The following is a 15991-nucleotide window of genomic DNA, read 5'->3' as shown; positions in this document are numbered from 1 at the left end:
AGTGTGTTCAGGCTGTGAGGCGAGTGTGTTCAGGTTGTGAGGCGAGTGTGTTCAGGCTGTGAGGCGAGTGTGTTCAGGTTGTGAGGCGAGTGTGTTCAGGTTGTGAGGCGAGTGTGTTCAGTAAAGTGAGTGTGTTCAGGTTGTGAGGTGAGTGTGTTCAGTAAAGTGAGTGTGTTCAGGTTGTGAGGCGAGTGTGTTCAGGCTGTGAGGCGAGTGTGTTCAGGCTGTGAGGCGAGTGTGTTCAGGCTGTGAGGCGAGTGTGTTCAGGTTGTGAGGCGAGTGTGTTCAGGCTGTGAGGCGAGTGTGTTCAGGCTGTGAGGCGAGTGTGTTCAGGCTGTGAGGCGAGTGTGTTCAGGCTGTGAGGCGAGTGTGTTCAGGTTGTGAGGCGAGTGTGTTCAGGTTGTGAGGCGAGTGTGTTCAGGTTGTGAGGCGAGTGTGTTCAGGTTGTGAGGCGAGTGTGTTCAGGCTGTGAGGCGAGTGTGTTCAGGCTGTGAGGCGAGTGTGTTCAGGTTGTCCGTCCGTATGTTCGGTCCATTCTTGTCAACAAGGTCGACATTATGGTTTCAGCGCTCCACAATCCCTCTTCTGAAGAGGAACAGGCATCGTGCAATCATCCTGACGACTTGTTTGACTGAAGGAGACCGTTTGAGGGCGGTTCCACCTTCAAGCAACCGACATAGCCCGACGTCAATCAACTCGGTTAAGCTGGATAAAAGGACATTTGATCGACTTTAAAGAACCATGGGTACCAGAACTACGGCCCAGGACTGACGTAACAACCAGGAGGCTGTGATATAGTCTTTGAATTGAAGGTGTGAATGCTGTTGGTGCCCCATCCAAACAGACTTGTTTACTTTACAAAGCTAAACAAACGTGCGCTATAACTTGTCGCCTCTACTGTAGGCGTCAGGCCAAAGTGTCTCGTGTAAACGCCAAACTGAACATCTCCTCGTCGCTGCATGAGAGAGAATTGCCTTTGTGTCATTTCGATGTTGGCACCGGTGCCGTCGGATCCCTTTCAGAAGCTTTGTAATCATCCTTGAACTGCAGTGGCTTTTTTTTTTTTTTTTTGGAGACAAAATCCATAACAATTAATCCAACACTGGCTGTTTTCTGTGATTATCCCATTTCCCTGTGTTGAAGACAGTTATTGTTGTTGTTGTTAGCCGTCCAGAAGCAATCCCCGATGCCTTTGGTTTCGAGTCCGCCGTCTGGTCAACAAGCCAATAACTGTGTGGCAGCTTCGAGTCGCGACACGGAATAACAAAGATGACTCAAATCTGGAAACCGATGGCGTGAGAGCCGAAGTGGAACACCGGCGCTTAGTTGTCGGAGCTGGCCGACGCTGCGCTATGATTGGCCGGTCCGCAATCAAACGGAGGGACTGTCGGTAAGAAACAAACAAAGGACGTCATCTTCAAGACTGTTGCTGCCCTTTTCTTCTCTGGAGGGACGGTCGCCTTTTTGAACCATGTGAACAAACAACTGTTGCTGTCTTTTCTGCGGCCACTGCAGATAAACAGCAGACTACAATATGGAGTCTCCAACCAGAGCAACAACAACAAAAAGAAAGACTCTTATTTTGGTTTCACTCCACCAAAAACAATGCATAACTGACAGTGCACATGTGTTGGGATGAGTGCGTAATTAAAAGTGGACTTCAGGCGAAAGACAAATCTCTGCAAATGTGAAACAAGTTTACAGAACACTTGCTGCTGCAGTATCTTTGATCTCAACCTTCCTACTGTCTCTGCATAAGCAAATCCAGGAGGAGTACACTGCCCACTCCTCAGAAACACACACACACACACACACACACACACGCACACACAACTGAACAGAAGTTTAAGGTTGTGCAGCCCATTCTTTAGAAACGGAGATGATCCTTCCCACGTTTCCGTGAGTGTCAGCTGTTTTTTTTTTTTCTGTTTTTTTTTTTAACATACTGCACAAACAAGGTTTGGGATGAAAGTGTCCTGGAGATGCTGTAAAAACTCCCAAAATAAGCTCGAGCAGGCAAAACAACTCCCAAAAGAGAGACCGCTCAAAAATTAATTTCTTATCCACAGTGCGAGTTTAACTGCTTGAGAATAATTCAAGGTTTTAACGAAAATGAGAAGGAAAAAAGAGAAAGAAGAGCACTCACAACAGCTGTCAGTATGAAGAATTTAAATATTCTCCATGATTCATGGCGTGCTGCTTCTACAGATTTAATCCAATTATTCTGGGTGTATGGAAAACAAATGTCTTTATAGATAACACAAAAAGTAGTATAGGCTGCGTCTCAAAATAATAATAACAGTACAGCTCGTCTGCTGCAACAACCAGATCAACATAGATTATTCTTTGTGCTGTTCTTCTGGAAGGAGACCAGCATGAGCACATGAGACAGCAGGTAGCCTCAAACAGACCATGCTGACTGCAAGATGGTCCCTTCATTTGTACCATTAAGAGGCACAGACACTGAGTCAGTGAGGGTCTGTTGTCGCTGTCTGCTCCTCCTGTGCTGCTGCTGCTGCTGCTGCTGCTGCTGCTGCTGCTGCTGCTGTGGGGCCCCTCAAATATTTTCTTAACTTCCTCCAAATCAATGATTCTCATGCAAGTCGACTGTGGCAGTTTCTCTTTTTTAGGGGGAATAACCTACTTTCAGGGAAGTGTGGATATGGTCCACCCACCCTCTGCACCATTTTACGCAGGTTTATTGTTTCCATTTTATGGCAGTATGAAATAGGCTATCGATTTAACTTGTCCTATTTCAACTTTGGCCAAGATTGGATTTTTAAACGAGCTGGGCTGGGCATCTCCGGCCGGACCCGCCTGGGAGCAAGGAGGATCACAGGCGCCGTGCGACTCGCAGGTCGGAGTGCGCAAAGCGAAACGCGCCGCTGTGATTCATCCGCGGTTTTTCCAGACGGCGCGCAGGTGGAGGCGAAGAGGAGAGAGGAAGCAGCCGCTCGGGACGGACGGAGGAAACGGCCAGGGATGTTCAATACGCGCGAGATTCCGTCCACCTAAGGACCAAACTGTGTTTTTCCTTTTTCTTCTTCTTCTTCTCCTTCTCCACCCCTTCTGGTGTTGCATTGATTTGGAACCACTGGCTCGATTTGGCGCAGCTGTAACCCATTTTTTCCTCCATGACAAAAGTTTGACTGTTAAAAAAAACAACAACAACAACAAAAAAAAACCCCGATGCTCTGCGGCGCTCCTGCTTTTTAATGCAATGCTGTGGTATCCGGCGTCAGCGTGAGTGACCAGTCATCACTTGAGAAATAGCTGCCATTCTTTCGGTCTTAATTTCGGTGCCAATTGCAACAAACACGGGGCTTTTATTCTCGCGCATCATCGCTCGCCCCGGGATTTGCATCCATTTCAATTTATGTCGCACTCCATAATGGACTTCCTCGGACTGTACTTCTTGCAGCTGGCTCTCATCGGTAAGTTGAACCACACTTGGAATGTAAGACAGTGCAGTGAAACTTGTGCAAAATGAATGCGTTGTTGTGCGGATGCTCGCTGCTGCTCTTCCACCCGTTACCAGTGTGAGCTTCGTTAGTGCCACTGCTCTTCAGCGAGTCCATACTCGCTTGCTTTTTTTCTCCTTCTCCTTCTCCCTGTGTCAAAGTTGCATGATGAGATATTTCTTTACCCGCAAGCCTCAGCCAGTTAACGTGACCGGATGCACTACGGGGTCCCGGGCAGAGCAGGGATGCTGCTTTTTTTTTTTTTTTTTTTTTAGAGGACCACACAGAAAGACTGCAAAATGGGATCTGAAGAGCGACTGACAGCAGTGAAGCAGCGAGTCTCCCCGGGTTTTCTCCACTCAAGAGATGCCTGCATGTCTTTTGTGTGTGCGTGTGCGTGTGCGTGTGCGTGTGTGCGTGTGTGTGTGTGTGTGTGTGTGTGTGTGTGTGTCACCCTGCAGGCACCATAGTACATGCACACGGTTCCCAAACTGCAGAGTGATGTGAGATCAGGTTACGGATGAGATGAGAGCCTCAGAATGTGTTTGCTGCTGCTGCCGCTGCTGGTCCCCGGGTTGACTGCGAAAAAATGCCAATGCAGACAAGTGTGTGTCAAAGTGTTTGTCTGTGTGCGTGTGCGCGCGCGCGCCAGCCCCGTGTGGTTGTAATCGTGCGAGTGTGCGTGCGCGCGTTTGTGCACCTGCCTTTGCAGGTGAGGTGTGTGTGTGTGTGTGTGTGTGCGTGCGTGCGTGCGTGCGCGGTGCAGACTGGCTGCCAGTGTGTGTGACGGCAGCGTTCATGTGCACGTGTTTGAGTGGAAGAAGCAAAGACTGCCCAAAGTGGGGCTGCAGGATCAAAACCATCACTAGAAGCATGAGGTATGACCACCAGCACTGCTTACACACACACACACACACACACACACACACACACACACACACACACACACACACACACACACACACACACACACACACACACACACACACACACACACCTTTTCTCTACACAAATCTATTAATCATGCGACCTGTACAGCTGCTCATTGTGCCAGCTGGTGCAAGTCATTTCTAATGTCAGAGCTGTTTTTCTGCTGCTATAATTTAAAATGCATCAGTGGTACAAACTCACCATTTTTTTCCTGATTCTGCTGCACTGTGTTCCTTAAAATTCCCCCCACCATGGAGAGGGAAAGAAAACCCTTCCTGCCGAGCGAGCCGAAAACAGGACGCATGGACAGAGGGATTTGTATTTGGGAGATTTATAGCCTTGACGATGGCAGCTCGACGTCTCAGACTCCATTTCCCTGTGCTGCAGCTGTGATTGCAGCCACTCACCAGGCACACTGGAAGCAGCCTTGCATGCTGGAAGTACATTGCAAATGCTGGTGCTCCCAGACAAGCTGTTCCACCACCTTGAACCCTAAACACACACACACACACTTGCGGCACTCCTCTCCGCCCCACTTCCCTTGAAGGATGTGATGCTCCCATGTCCCTCTTGTCTCCCTGCACATTTCACATTATGTGTAAAACGCATGTCACCGCGCGGTGCTGTCACTCAAGACATGAGCCGGGTGGGTAAGTGAAAGTAGGATGTGAGGAGGGGAGTCAGACAGTCGTCGTCTTTTCTCAGCAGATATTCTCACCTTGTCAAAGTGATGTGTCAAAATAGCAGAGAGTCTCTCACCCAGGGCCTCCTGATCCCGTCCATCAGCCACACAGGGAGGCAGATGCAGAGAGGAGGGAGGGAGGGAGGTGGGGGATCAAAGGAACTGAAGCAGCTTTAGCCTGAAGGTTAGACATGGGATGACGGAGGTGGTTGGTTTGGATCCACAGGGGGGGGAATCAAAGTGGATTGGGCAAATGAGTCTTAAAGTGCTGTCAGATATGAGAGCACCTGAGCGATTTTTGAGTGGGGGAAAAAAGTAGTAAATATAAATGGTAACTTTCGAATTGGCTTCTAAATCTGAGCTGCAAAGATTTCAGGATAACATGACAAATCGCGTGTGCGACTTTCTCCGATGCATTCTGTGTGTCGTCTCGTTTGTCGTGCACAGCGGAGCAGCCACTATTTGAATCTGAAGTAGAACATCAAACCCCATAAAGAAACACTTTCATTTATGGGTTTTAATGTCATTTTTGCACCTCAGAAATTGACCAAAGTGTCCTTGAACTTGTGTATCAACAGCACTCACTCTCAGATGTTTTTGTGTAGAATGACTTGGCTTTAGACCACTTCCATGGAATCGACCCCAAGTCCAACCACGGATGGCCAATCGTAGCGTAGCATCAGCTCTGACCAGCGTCCGACAGCTAGCCGGCTCTGATCCACAGACTCTCATGAAACTGTCTCATATTTTCCTAATTTTCAGGCTGTTTTAGTGGATTTGGAGCTAGTCGTGGTTCAAAATTGTGTAATCGTGATACTCGTTACCCGGAGAAGGAGATGTACGCGTCTAGAATGTTACGTTTCTATCTAAAAACATGCAGGGCGAACATTAGCAGGATACGTTAGCGTACCATGAACTAGCATCAGTGCTTCTATGCTACGCTAGCTAGTGAATGCAAACATACGCTGCTTTCTAATGATTGTTACAGAGAATAAAAAGCTACTCGGCTTCACAGGAACAGTTTCCTTAATTTCATCGCCTTTTGTCTCGATCACCATGTGGTGGTTCACTTTTACCCTGTGACCTGCAGCTTTTAGCTACTATAACATTGGAAAATGGTCCATACACAATGGTAACCCACCGTCCATCTGAGAACCTCTTGGTTTAGGAGGATGTGTGTGTGACATGAACTCCTGCTGCAAGTAAAGACATGCTTCTCTATAGCTTGCCAGGCCAAACGAGGCTTATAAAATACCCGTGGTTTCCGGGGGCTGCAATAATATCTGTCCGGTCTGATAAATGTCCCTTTCTGGTGAAGTGTATGTATGCTAGATTAGCATGCTGTGTTTTTGCAACTCATGCATTGGAAAAAAACAACAACAAAAAAACAACAAGCGTCTATTTACTTCAGATTGTAATTAGCATATTTCCTGCTCAGTCTTGTGATGCTTCAGTGATTAATTTTTTTTGCCCACACTGCGCGGAACATTTCGCAATCATGACTGTAATAAATCGACCAGGTTATTCTGCATATTATTTTTCTCCTAAGTGGCAGGCAGCAAATGAACACAGCTTACTTTGCCATTTGCAAAATTGGCGGATTCTTTGTACCTTTTTTTAAATAGTGTGACTCGTGTTCGATCCGCCGCAGCAAGTGACTGCCAAGAAGTGATGATCATGAACATAAACAGCCCACTACTTGACGGTGGTATGCATATTTTTATCGCAGCATGACATTTTGTGTTGATTGGTTCAACCCAGGGGAAGCAGTCGTGGAGGGAAGGTGTGAACAATTTGAGGATGCTTTAAACTGCAGGGGTCCTTCACAAAGACTGCCGCGGCTGTGGATGAGACTCATCCGGCTGGGGAGCCTGCATCATGTCCTGTAAAGAGGCCCAGCAGGCTGAAAAGGGCATCATCCACTGTTGATTCTATATCTGCCTGTTTGGGCAAACAGATGATTATGTGTAATTTGTTTTTAAAAAAAAAATGGTAGCTGCGATCAGTTACACTCAGCAGGGGGGAAAAGAAATGCACGATCAAATTGCAGATTTTAAAATCAAGTAATTAAAATGTTCAAACGTTTCATTAGTGCTATAGAGTGTGATTTTACCATAATCAAGAGAGATCACATCAAACTAAATGTCAGATGTGAAACGGTTATCTCGATTATTACTTAAAAACAAAACGTGTAATATTATTCAGCTGTTTTTCATGTTATACTGCAGGTGGCCATGGTTGGCTTGTTTGTCAGGAAAGAAATTCACATCCCTCGTCACAACTAAAGAGCCATTTCGATTTCATATTTTGAAGACTCCAGAGGAAAGTGATTGCAGAGTTGAGATACCGCTCTGAGAGTAAGCTGACTGCTGATTACCATTCTTCACCGGCTAATTATTTACTGATTTAACTTTCCAGTCTAGTTGAATATATTTTTTTCAAGTAGTCCTTCTGTACTTGGCTTTATTATTCATTGCAACATAGCGATCTAATCTTCAGAAGAAAAGACCCTCAGATCCATCTATTCATGACTAGATTTGTTTTACCGTCTGTCCTTGTTTTCTTCAACTCTCTTTCTCCGCAATAAGTGATGGGCCAACTATTTTCTTTGGAGTGCCATACACTGACGTGATTGATTCACATTACATTGTTTTCTTGTCAATGTTGGCCAACCAACTCAGATTTCGAGCCAGAGCAATGTTGCAGGATTCCTATGTGTTGGCACTGGTATGGTAATGGTTCAGTCCGTCACTTGTTGCTGGTTTTGACATTTGTACAGTATGAAGTCTGTCCTACTTGTGAACAGGAATAAAACAATCACACAACCAAATGACTAAATGGGCCCAGCACTGCCGTACATCTTACCTAGTAGTTTTTTTCCATGGTGGATTTTTTCTTAATTAAGGGATTTTTATGGCCACAAGGGGGCAGAGAAACTGCCAAGTGAAACCTTGGTTTATGCCACATGACTGCACTGGACAGTGAATGTGGCGTAAAACAGATAGAAATGCTGCTAGAAAGTTCTCTCACTTCAAACCAATGTAGCTATTTCAACCGTGGTGTTGAAAAAGTATGAATGAATGTGGCTTCATTTTTAAAGTTTGGCGTGGGAGATGTAATCACATGTGTTTGTGTCTTATAGGACAGATGCCTCACGGTGCAGCGGGACAGTGACAGACTCTCTGCAGATCATAACAGGGACTTTTCTCTCCACACAAATAGCTTCCTAATTAACAACCCCACACACAAACTCACACAGAGCGAAAGGCCTCCCGCGTATCCAAACCAAACTCCTTCTGTCGCTCTCAGCAGTTATTCAGCCTCATCACTATGCTTTGTATGAATAATTTGCTCCTTGCATGTTTGGTAACCTTGAATTGTGACAGATAATGTTATGGTTTTTTTTTTTTTTTTTTTTGCAAGTACGCGCTTTATGTATTTATTCTGACAAATCTGAAGCCCACCTCCTCACCACCACCACACCCTGACACATGTATAATTCATACTCACCCTTCTCTCTCACCGGGGCCACGTAGTTGGTGCAAACGTTGCACAGTTTTCATTTTCTCTTGGAGTGGATGCTTCTCTGTGCCTTTAAAATTCCTCTGACAGGGAGAAGGGAGAGAATAGCGCCAGAGAATTACGGGAGCAAACATAGCAGGAAAGAGGAGGATGTGAATGCGAATAAGCCGTGTGTGACAGCGAGAGAGGGGATTTATTTTTTTCCGTGAGGCTGAAGCTGTCGTTGGGCATCTAACAGAGAGGAGATATGTATCCTCGGTAGAGCGTCATACCAAAGCCGAGTTGCTCTTTAGATCCCGGGGTGCGTCGGCTCAGTCTGGAGCCTCAGATCTACTGCGCTGCCCCCCTTTCAATACCACTTTCACTTCCCTGTTTGTTGTTCATGCCGAGCACCTGTTGCTCCACGTCCCAGAGCCAGCGATGGCGGAGATGACTCGCTCTAATCTGCACCCACTGTCTTCACATTCGCAGATATCGCTCTTGACACCCAATCCATCTTGTGTGATTGATTTTTTTGATTTCATTTGTCAACTGTCTCCTCGCTGAGATAATGCTATGGCATAGAAGTTTTTCGGGAACACTGCATTTCTCCGTGTCATTACGACTCCACAAAGGAGTTGAAACAGAAAGTCAGATAACCGCGCGTGCATTTCATTGGTGACATTTACAGCCGGGTTGTTCTCCGCTGTCTTACTGGTTTACCACGCGGTGTTATCTCCGCCAGGACAAGTAATACTGTATGCACAAAGAGCAGATGGAAGTAATTACAGGCCATCGGCTGTGGAGAAAAGAGCGAAATTGACGCCATGAGATGGAGATAACCATTCCCTGGAAGAGGGGGAATGAAACTGCAGCACAGCTGCTGGTAGGGAGGATTTTGTTGGGTGAATCCACAATGACAGTGCTCCTTATTATGTTAAAACCCTGTCATTTCCACCGGCTTTTGTTGAGGGATGATTATGCCACAGAGACAATTACCCTGCCCCTTGCCTCTCTGACAGGATACGCCATTTACTGCCACTGTATTCCATAGCCAGACGTTTAACTTTGTAATGAAAAGGCTGCAAAATGGTTCAGGCTGATTGTGAGAGAGCCTAAAAGGGTGCAATTAATCAGAAGAAAAGTTTTGTGAGTGGGGGGAAAAAAGGTAGCGTGGAGTTGGCTTGACAGAGAGAATGACAAGTGGTAATGAAACAAGCTAGCAGGACTTCAAGGCCCTTCATCAAGTGTTCGCAGTACTTAAAGCCTCTAAGTGTGTCTGTCAGTGTGTATTTAAGTAGAAGGAACTTCCAGCGTCTCGTTACGACTGGCGCGAACCATTATCCAGACCCATAAAATACAGGCTCTTATTACTCCGCCATTTTATTGAGAGAGGTGCTGGAGGTGACAATCATATTCTCATCTCGCATCGAGATGAAGCCGACGGACAATCGTCTGCGATCATCACGAGCTGCCGGCTCCCGTTCACATGTTCCCAGGTGCTAATCACACGAGCTGCTGCAGCGCTGCATGCTCATATTCCAGCCATCTTGTGTAATGAAGGCGTGCTACTTCAGTCAAATATATAGAACACACTTTTTTTTTTTTTGGTCTCAAATAGGCTTTTCTGTCCTGTTGCTAGGATATATGCCCTCAGGGGAACACTGTGTATTTTTTCACCCTCGTTAGCTGTGTCTCCATTAAAGCAAGAAGATTGATCAACTATTAAATTAACCGCCAATTGTTATGACCATCCATTGGGCCGATAATTGAGAAGATAATCACTGATTAATCAACAATAAAAATAATTGTTACTCGCAACGCTGGTCTCCAACGGTATACTTATTTTATATTATATGTGTTTGCAGCTGGCGTACAAGCAAAGCACATCACTGTTTTATACTAACAGAAAATGATCCAACAATTGCTCCGTGATCAAGCAGACTGCAATTGCAAAATGATACAAAAACAACAATTAAGTCTTTTTCTTGTTTTCTGGTGTCCCTGGAGATGTTTCACCATCATCCATAAATAGTTTGACTTCTGTTCCAGCTTCATACTTTGCACTGAGCTGCATCAATATCGCACTCGATGACTAAAGGGTATTCACCCTAAAAGTTGGGTTAGACGCCGCTCATACCTTTTGGTGGCAAGATAGCGCTGATGCTAGCTCCTCGCTGCCTGAGTCGGGCGTCGAGCCGGGCTGGTCCCGCTTCCTTAGGTTGTCGAGCTAGCAGGGAGCTAGTGGTGAGCTAGCAGGGAGCTAGTGGTGAGCTAGCAGCAGCGCTAGCTGGCTACAGCGCTAGCTGGCTACAGCGGGAGCTAGCGGAGACACCCACCAAAGGTAGTAGCGGCTTGTAACCCGACTTTTACGGTAGTTTGTATACTAACTTTTTCTAGTATTCTATATTGATGTCACTTTTCCAGTGTGAACCCACAGTGGACTTAGAGCCTGCTCAGAAGGAGCGTGTAGCGTAGAACTGGGACACACTGCATGTTTTTAACCTGAATAAGATTGTAACTGGATAAATATGGTCTAGTAATGCATGCTTATTTTGACGGTAAAGAGTTAAGGATCCAGAAAGAGCCTGTTTTATTCAGTCAGTGTGTCTTTTTTTAAAACTAGTCACCCTAAACATGTCCAGAGAGCCCAGTTCAAACGACAAGAGTTTCCTGCGAGTTCAACTTGTTGGTATCAAGAACAATTTATAGTTGGAAAGCTTTTCTCTAGTTATTGCAGACATTGACTGGAGGAGTCGCCTTTCAATTAGTCAAGAAATACGGAGACATGATGTGAGGGAATGGCGAGTCCAAAAGGACTGTCAAGAGTTAAAAGAGAACAGTCTGGAAATAGTTCAGTGGTCTGTAAAAACAACTGCGTCTTAGAACTTGACAGTAAAGCAATTTATTTGGGTTCAGATCCGCCTTGTAAAAAATTTGTTTCCCCGTTACTCCAAGCAGATTATTGCAGCAGCGGGATTGTCTTTGAGGATTATGAATGTGTTCGAAAATGCTTATTTTTGTAAACAACTGCGGCTTTCGCGGCAACTGAGGCAACAAATGCGGCAACTGAGTTTGTTTATTTTAATGAAAAGTCACAAATTCAAAAAAGGGTCTCCATCAATGCAGAATCCAAATACATAAAACCAATAATTACATGAATGAGAGGGAGCGAGAGAAGTGTTTGTCCATCTCTGCCGAAAACAGCTCACATTTAGGTTAGGTCATGTAAAAAAGAAGCAGCTCCTCCACTTGCCGGCTTACTTTTTTTTTTTTTCCTCTCAGAAAACGAGAGCAGGGAGCAGAAAGGGGGAACAGATCGCAGGCCGGAGCTGGAGCCGAATGCAGATGACATCCTGCAGCCTCTTCTGCAGGGGCCTTGGGATCTGGGGAGCTAATTGGTTTTTAATCAGAGCTGCCGTTGAGGTATAGAAACAGAAGAAGTGTGTGAAATTGGGACTCAGGAATCATGTTTGGTGCCAGGCAGTGAACTGACTAAGCCAACAGGGAGGCGGAGGAGGGGGATGTGTAGAAAGGGCCAAATCGCAGCAGGCGAGACACCCGGCCTGTCTCAGATATGTGCCAGATAACATTTATGAAGGCTAATAAAGAATTTGCGGCTTCCACTCTGTAGTCTGTTCGCGGGCCGCTCAGCTGATTACATCTCTGGGTCTTACATGTTTTATGTCGTCACCCAGGCAGACGGAAAAAAACAGAACCAAAAAGAAAATAAAAAATTGGAAGACGTTCAAGATTTCGTGAAGATACGAGATCCCAAAACTGTTTATTGGCTGTATTGAGGCAGTTTGTGTCTTGTCGTATTTCCCAGAATATGTATCACACAAAGTCAGTTTTTGCTACTAAGCGACAGCATGCAGTGTTTTTGCATTAAAATGATATTAAACAACGCACCATATGCTATGCAATATCGTTTGGTGTTTTTCTGTGACCTAATGTTTACTCAACCAAATCACACCATCCGGCTGAAAGCAGCCTTTCAGGGATGTTTGGGACATTTTAAACCATATGGACTTATTTCATGCTTCCAGTTACTAAAGTCCTGTTTTTCTCTTTGTTCGCTGGTAGTTGTGTTGGCTTGAAACATCAGGACAAATAAAAAAGAAACTGCAATTAAAAAAGAAAAACATGTTCTTTTTGTACAGTCTGTGCACAATAAAACCTCAAACAAGTCAACTGCAGCTCCCAAGGACTCCCAAGTTATGGTGGAAATGTCCAATTAGCAAAGTAAAAATCCTGTTGAGCAGCAACCTGAAGCGGAGAACGACACCTTGGAGAATCTGCTGAAACGTTCACCAATAGAAGTCGAGTTTGGCTGAATTCAGCAGCTCGGTGGTTCATTCCCGATCATGTTGTTCATCGAGTCACAGCTCTGATTCGTACCTACTGTGGGCACCATGGTAATGGCCGATGAGGCTCAGGGGTACTGCAGTTTTTTTTTAAGCCATTTGTTGTGAAACAATGAGCAAAACAAATCATATAAACGTTTCACAACCCAACTTTCAGTGACTTGTTGGACTCCCAACCATCAGTGTCGATCTGCTGATTGAAGGATCAGTTGTCTAATCGTGGTTTTGTTGGCTGGCTTTGTGTGGTGTGCATGTATTTTTCCTGATATGGCTACCAGCTATATCTGGGAAAATAGTGACAGTGATCTGTTAGCTGTTGCTGTGAAGGGTGATTGTCTCAACAGCTTCATATGCGTTCTTTTTACCTTTTTTTTCTTTTTGCAACTTAGTTCATTTATCCTGATTGTGCACTATAAATACGCTTTCTTGTTAAACTATCATTAGGTATATGCATTTTAAACATCAAACATGACTTGTTTATTGTTAAATGCAGAATATAGGAGGAACTAAATAAAAAAAGAAAAGGCTGAAGCATCTTGAGAGAGGACAAACCTGCCGATATATGTGTATTCATTTCTACTCCGTTGTTGTTGTTTTTGTTGTTCACTACCTGTAGCCGACATGTAGGCTGTGACGTTGGCTTTTGTAATTTCCCGCCTCTCCTCCATTGTGATTGGATAGCCGGATAGAAAAAAAAGACAAGCAACTCATCTCACATCAAATATTGATTGAACTATTTAAGCTGGAGGAAAGATTTGGTTTCACTCCTTGCTGATTTGCTGTCTCTTTGACTTTAAGACCGCGAAGCTATCAGTTGAGTCTTGAAGGCAAATGACAGCGGATGAGTGGCAGGTGGGCGGGACTATCAACACACTGCCAGCCTCGAGCCTAAAAGTAGCACGTTTTGAGCTTTAGGGGAGAAGGCTAATAGATATATCTGACACAGACGTTCCCAGCGAGGGTAAAAGAGTTAAACTGGTGCTATTAAACTATCAATACGTTTGTGTCCTACAGGCCTCAGGATGGATTCCATGTGACTATCATGCGCAGCTCAGAATAAGACGGGGCAACCCCTTCCTATCTCCGCTCAGTGGATCATCTCCCTTTAGCTAAGCTGATAAATCCTGCCTTCAAGGTCTTTTTTGTTCCAGCACATCTAAATACAGTTTTTTTTCGGGGGGGCGAGGGGGGTGATTTATTTCAAAGGGGATTTTAAAGGTTCGTGATTGACGTGCTCCACGCACAATGTATCGGAAATGAGTTGCTTTTCGTTGCCGTTTCATCTGGTTCATGCTTTCGCCAGCGGGGATACCAGATTTGTGTTGCCCTATCTCTCTAACGGGAACGGACATATCGGATGTCGTGGGGGTTTTGAACTCTTGCATTACTTTTCACGTCAATCACGAGGCCGACCAGTCTGGTGTTTTCCTTTTATTATAAATGAAACTCTCTTTAAATACCAAGCGATTTAAAAAAAAAAAGAGGAAACCTTGATCTCATTGATCTGAACATTTCGAATGCTCACTTCTTTTCTTTCTTTCTTCCGGAACAGACTGAGACCCAAAGATTAGTCGAAGTAATACAACTAAGGTGAGGTAGCTTAGTAACACGAGAATGAATGTAAATAGGCTTCAGCAGCGGTGAAAGGTACAAAATGGTCTAATTAAATCCCTCTCGACGTGAGTTCAATTTCTCCCGGCCTCACGGCTTCCTGTCAGCTGCCTCTCTTTGTCTTCCTGTGAGTAAATTCCAATTAGCCAGCGGGTGTATGTTGGTGTGCCAGTCAATGACAGGCAAAGCCTGTGTTTTTAAAGATGATGACAGTGGCAATATATTGACCCCAGCCCTTTCGGTGCCTCTTGTGTGGAACAACAGACCGATACCAGAGATAGATTTTCTTTATATTTTTCTGGATTGCAGACGGCATTCACATTTTTTTATTTTTTTTTTTAAACCGGCCACTTGCGACCAGCCGGCGCTAATCGCTCGGAGGGTTTCTAGAACATATTGCAACACTCGCGCGGCCCTTTGTACTGTAGCAGCGTCTCCAGCCAATTAACACTGGCATCTACTCCTAAGGTGTTTTTCATCTCCTTTTGAAAATTGAAAATATTCGCCCCTGGTGTTTTCCATTACAGATCCTTTTGGTACTACACGTTGCCAGTCCTTCGCATCAGTTTTTGTAGTAACAAGCGGCACAAAGATGCCTCTGAGATAGATTACCTTCCAGCACCCAGATATGAACAATCGCACACCTGGCACTCACACTTTCAAATGACACCCATCAGCACCTAAACCCACAATGCACGCTACCTCCATCTGGTCGGAGACACAGGACACTTCAATCTCTTGATTCAAAAGGGGAGCTTTGTTGCTCCTGCACAATCCGCCTCGCTTGCACTGTCGGGATCATTGGAGGAACGTAAACATGGAGACTTTGTGTACAGTCTATATCTGCACGTCGCCATATGTGTGTCTGTATTTTTCTGTGGACTGGCTGTGAAAGCAAACATCCCTCCCCGGTCGACGAATCTGAATCAAATAAAAAAAAAAAAAAAGGGAGAAGCTTCAAAAAGCAAACACAGATGTGGAGGACAGTCAACACCTACACCTGTCTTAATCCGATTGGGCCTTTGGAACAGAAGTAAGAGAAAGATGGACCGCAGTTACACACCAATGCTGCCTGTAACCACAAATACACTCGCACACACACTCAGATGTTTTCTTCAAATCGAATCACTGATGCCTGCTGCGATGGCCCGGGTCGACACGGCGCCAGTCATCGTCTGAGTTTGCCTTCAGAGAGCCTCATTTATTTTGAGAAGAGTTTTTTTTTTTTTTTTTTTTTTTTTGGGACACACGGTCTCTCATGTGGAACAGTGAATATAAGATATAAAGCCTGCCTCTTGACTTTAGGCCGTGGCGAGATCAAACAGACAGAGTGGGGAGGAGGGAGAGGAGGAGGGGGGGGGGTCAAACTGAGAGATGGAAGAGGAGAGTGAGGGAAAAGTCTTTTCCAGACGTTCGCTGGCTCGCCTTCTTCCCCCCGG

The 15991-nt window shown here is 45.2% G+C and overlaps 1 protein-coding gene across 1 annotated transcript in view; it reads left to right on the top strand.

The window, feature by feature from the left end:
• Positions 1 to 2601: 2601 nt before the first annotated feature.
• The window catches only part of gfra4a (GDNF family receptor alpha 4a), a 122418-nt gene continuing 109028 nt past the window's right edge, over positions 2602 to 15991 (top strand). Inside the window, exon 1 of the mRNA XM_068581036.1 lies at positions 2602 to 3434. Within this exon, the coding sequence (XP_068437137.1) occupies positions 3377 to 3434 (58 nt within the window). The 5' untranslated portion in view covers positions 2602 to 3376. The remainder of the gene's footprint in view (positions 3435 to 15991) is intronic.

The sequence above is a fragment of the Clinocottus analis genome, unplaced genomic scaffold, assembly GCF_023055335.1.
Source record: "Clinocottus analis isolate CAN_PGR_092001 unplaced genomic scaffold, fCliAna1.0.p SCAF_17, whole genome shotgun sequence".
Lineage (NCBI taxonomy): Eukaryota > Metazoa > Chordata > Actinopteri > Perciformes > Cottidae > Clinocottus > Clinocottus analis.
This window is presented reverse-complemented; position numbering and strand designations above follow the sequence as displayed.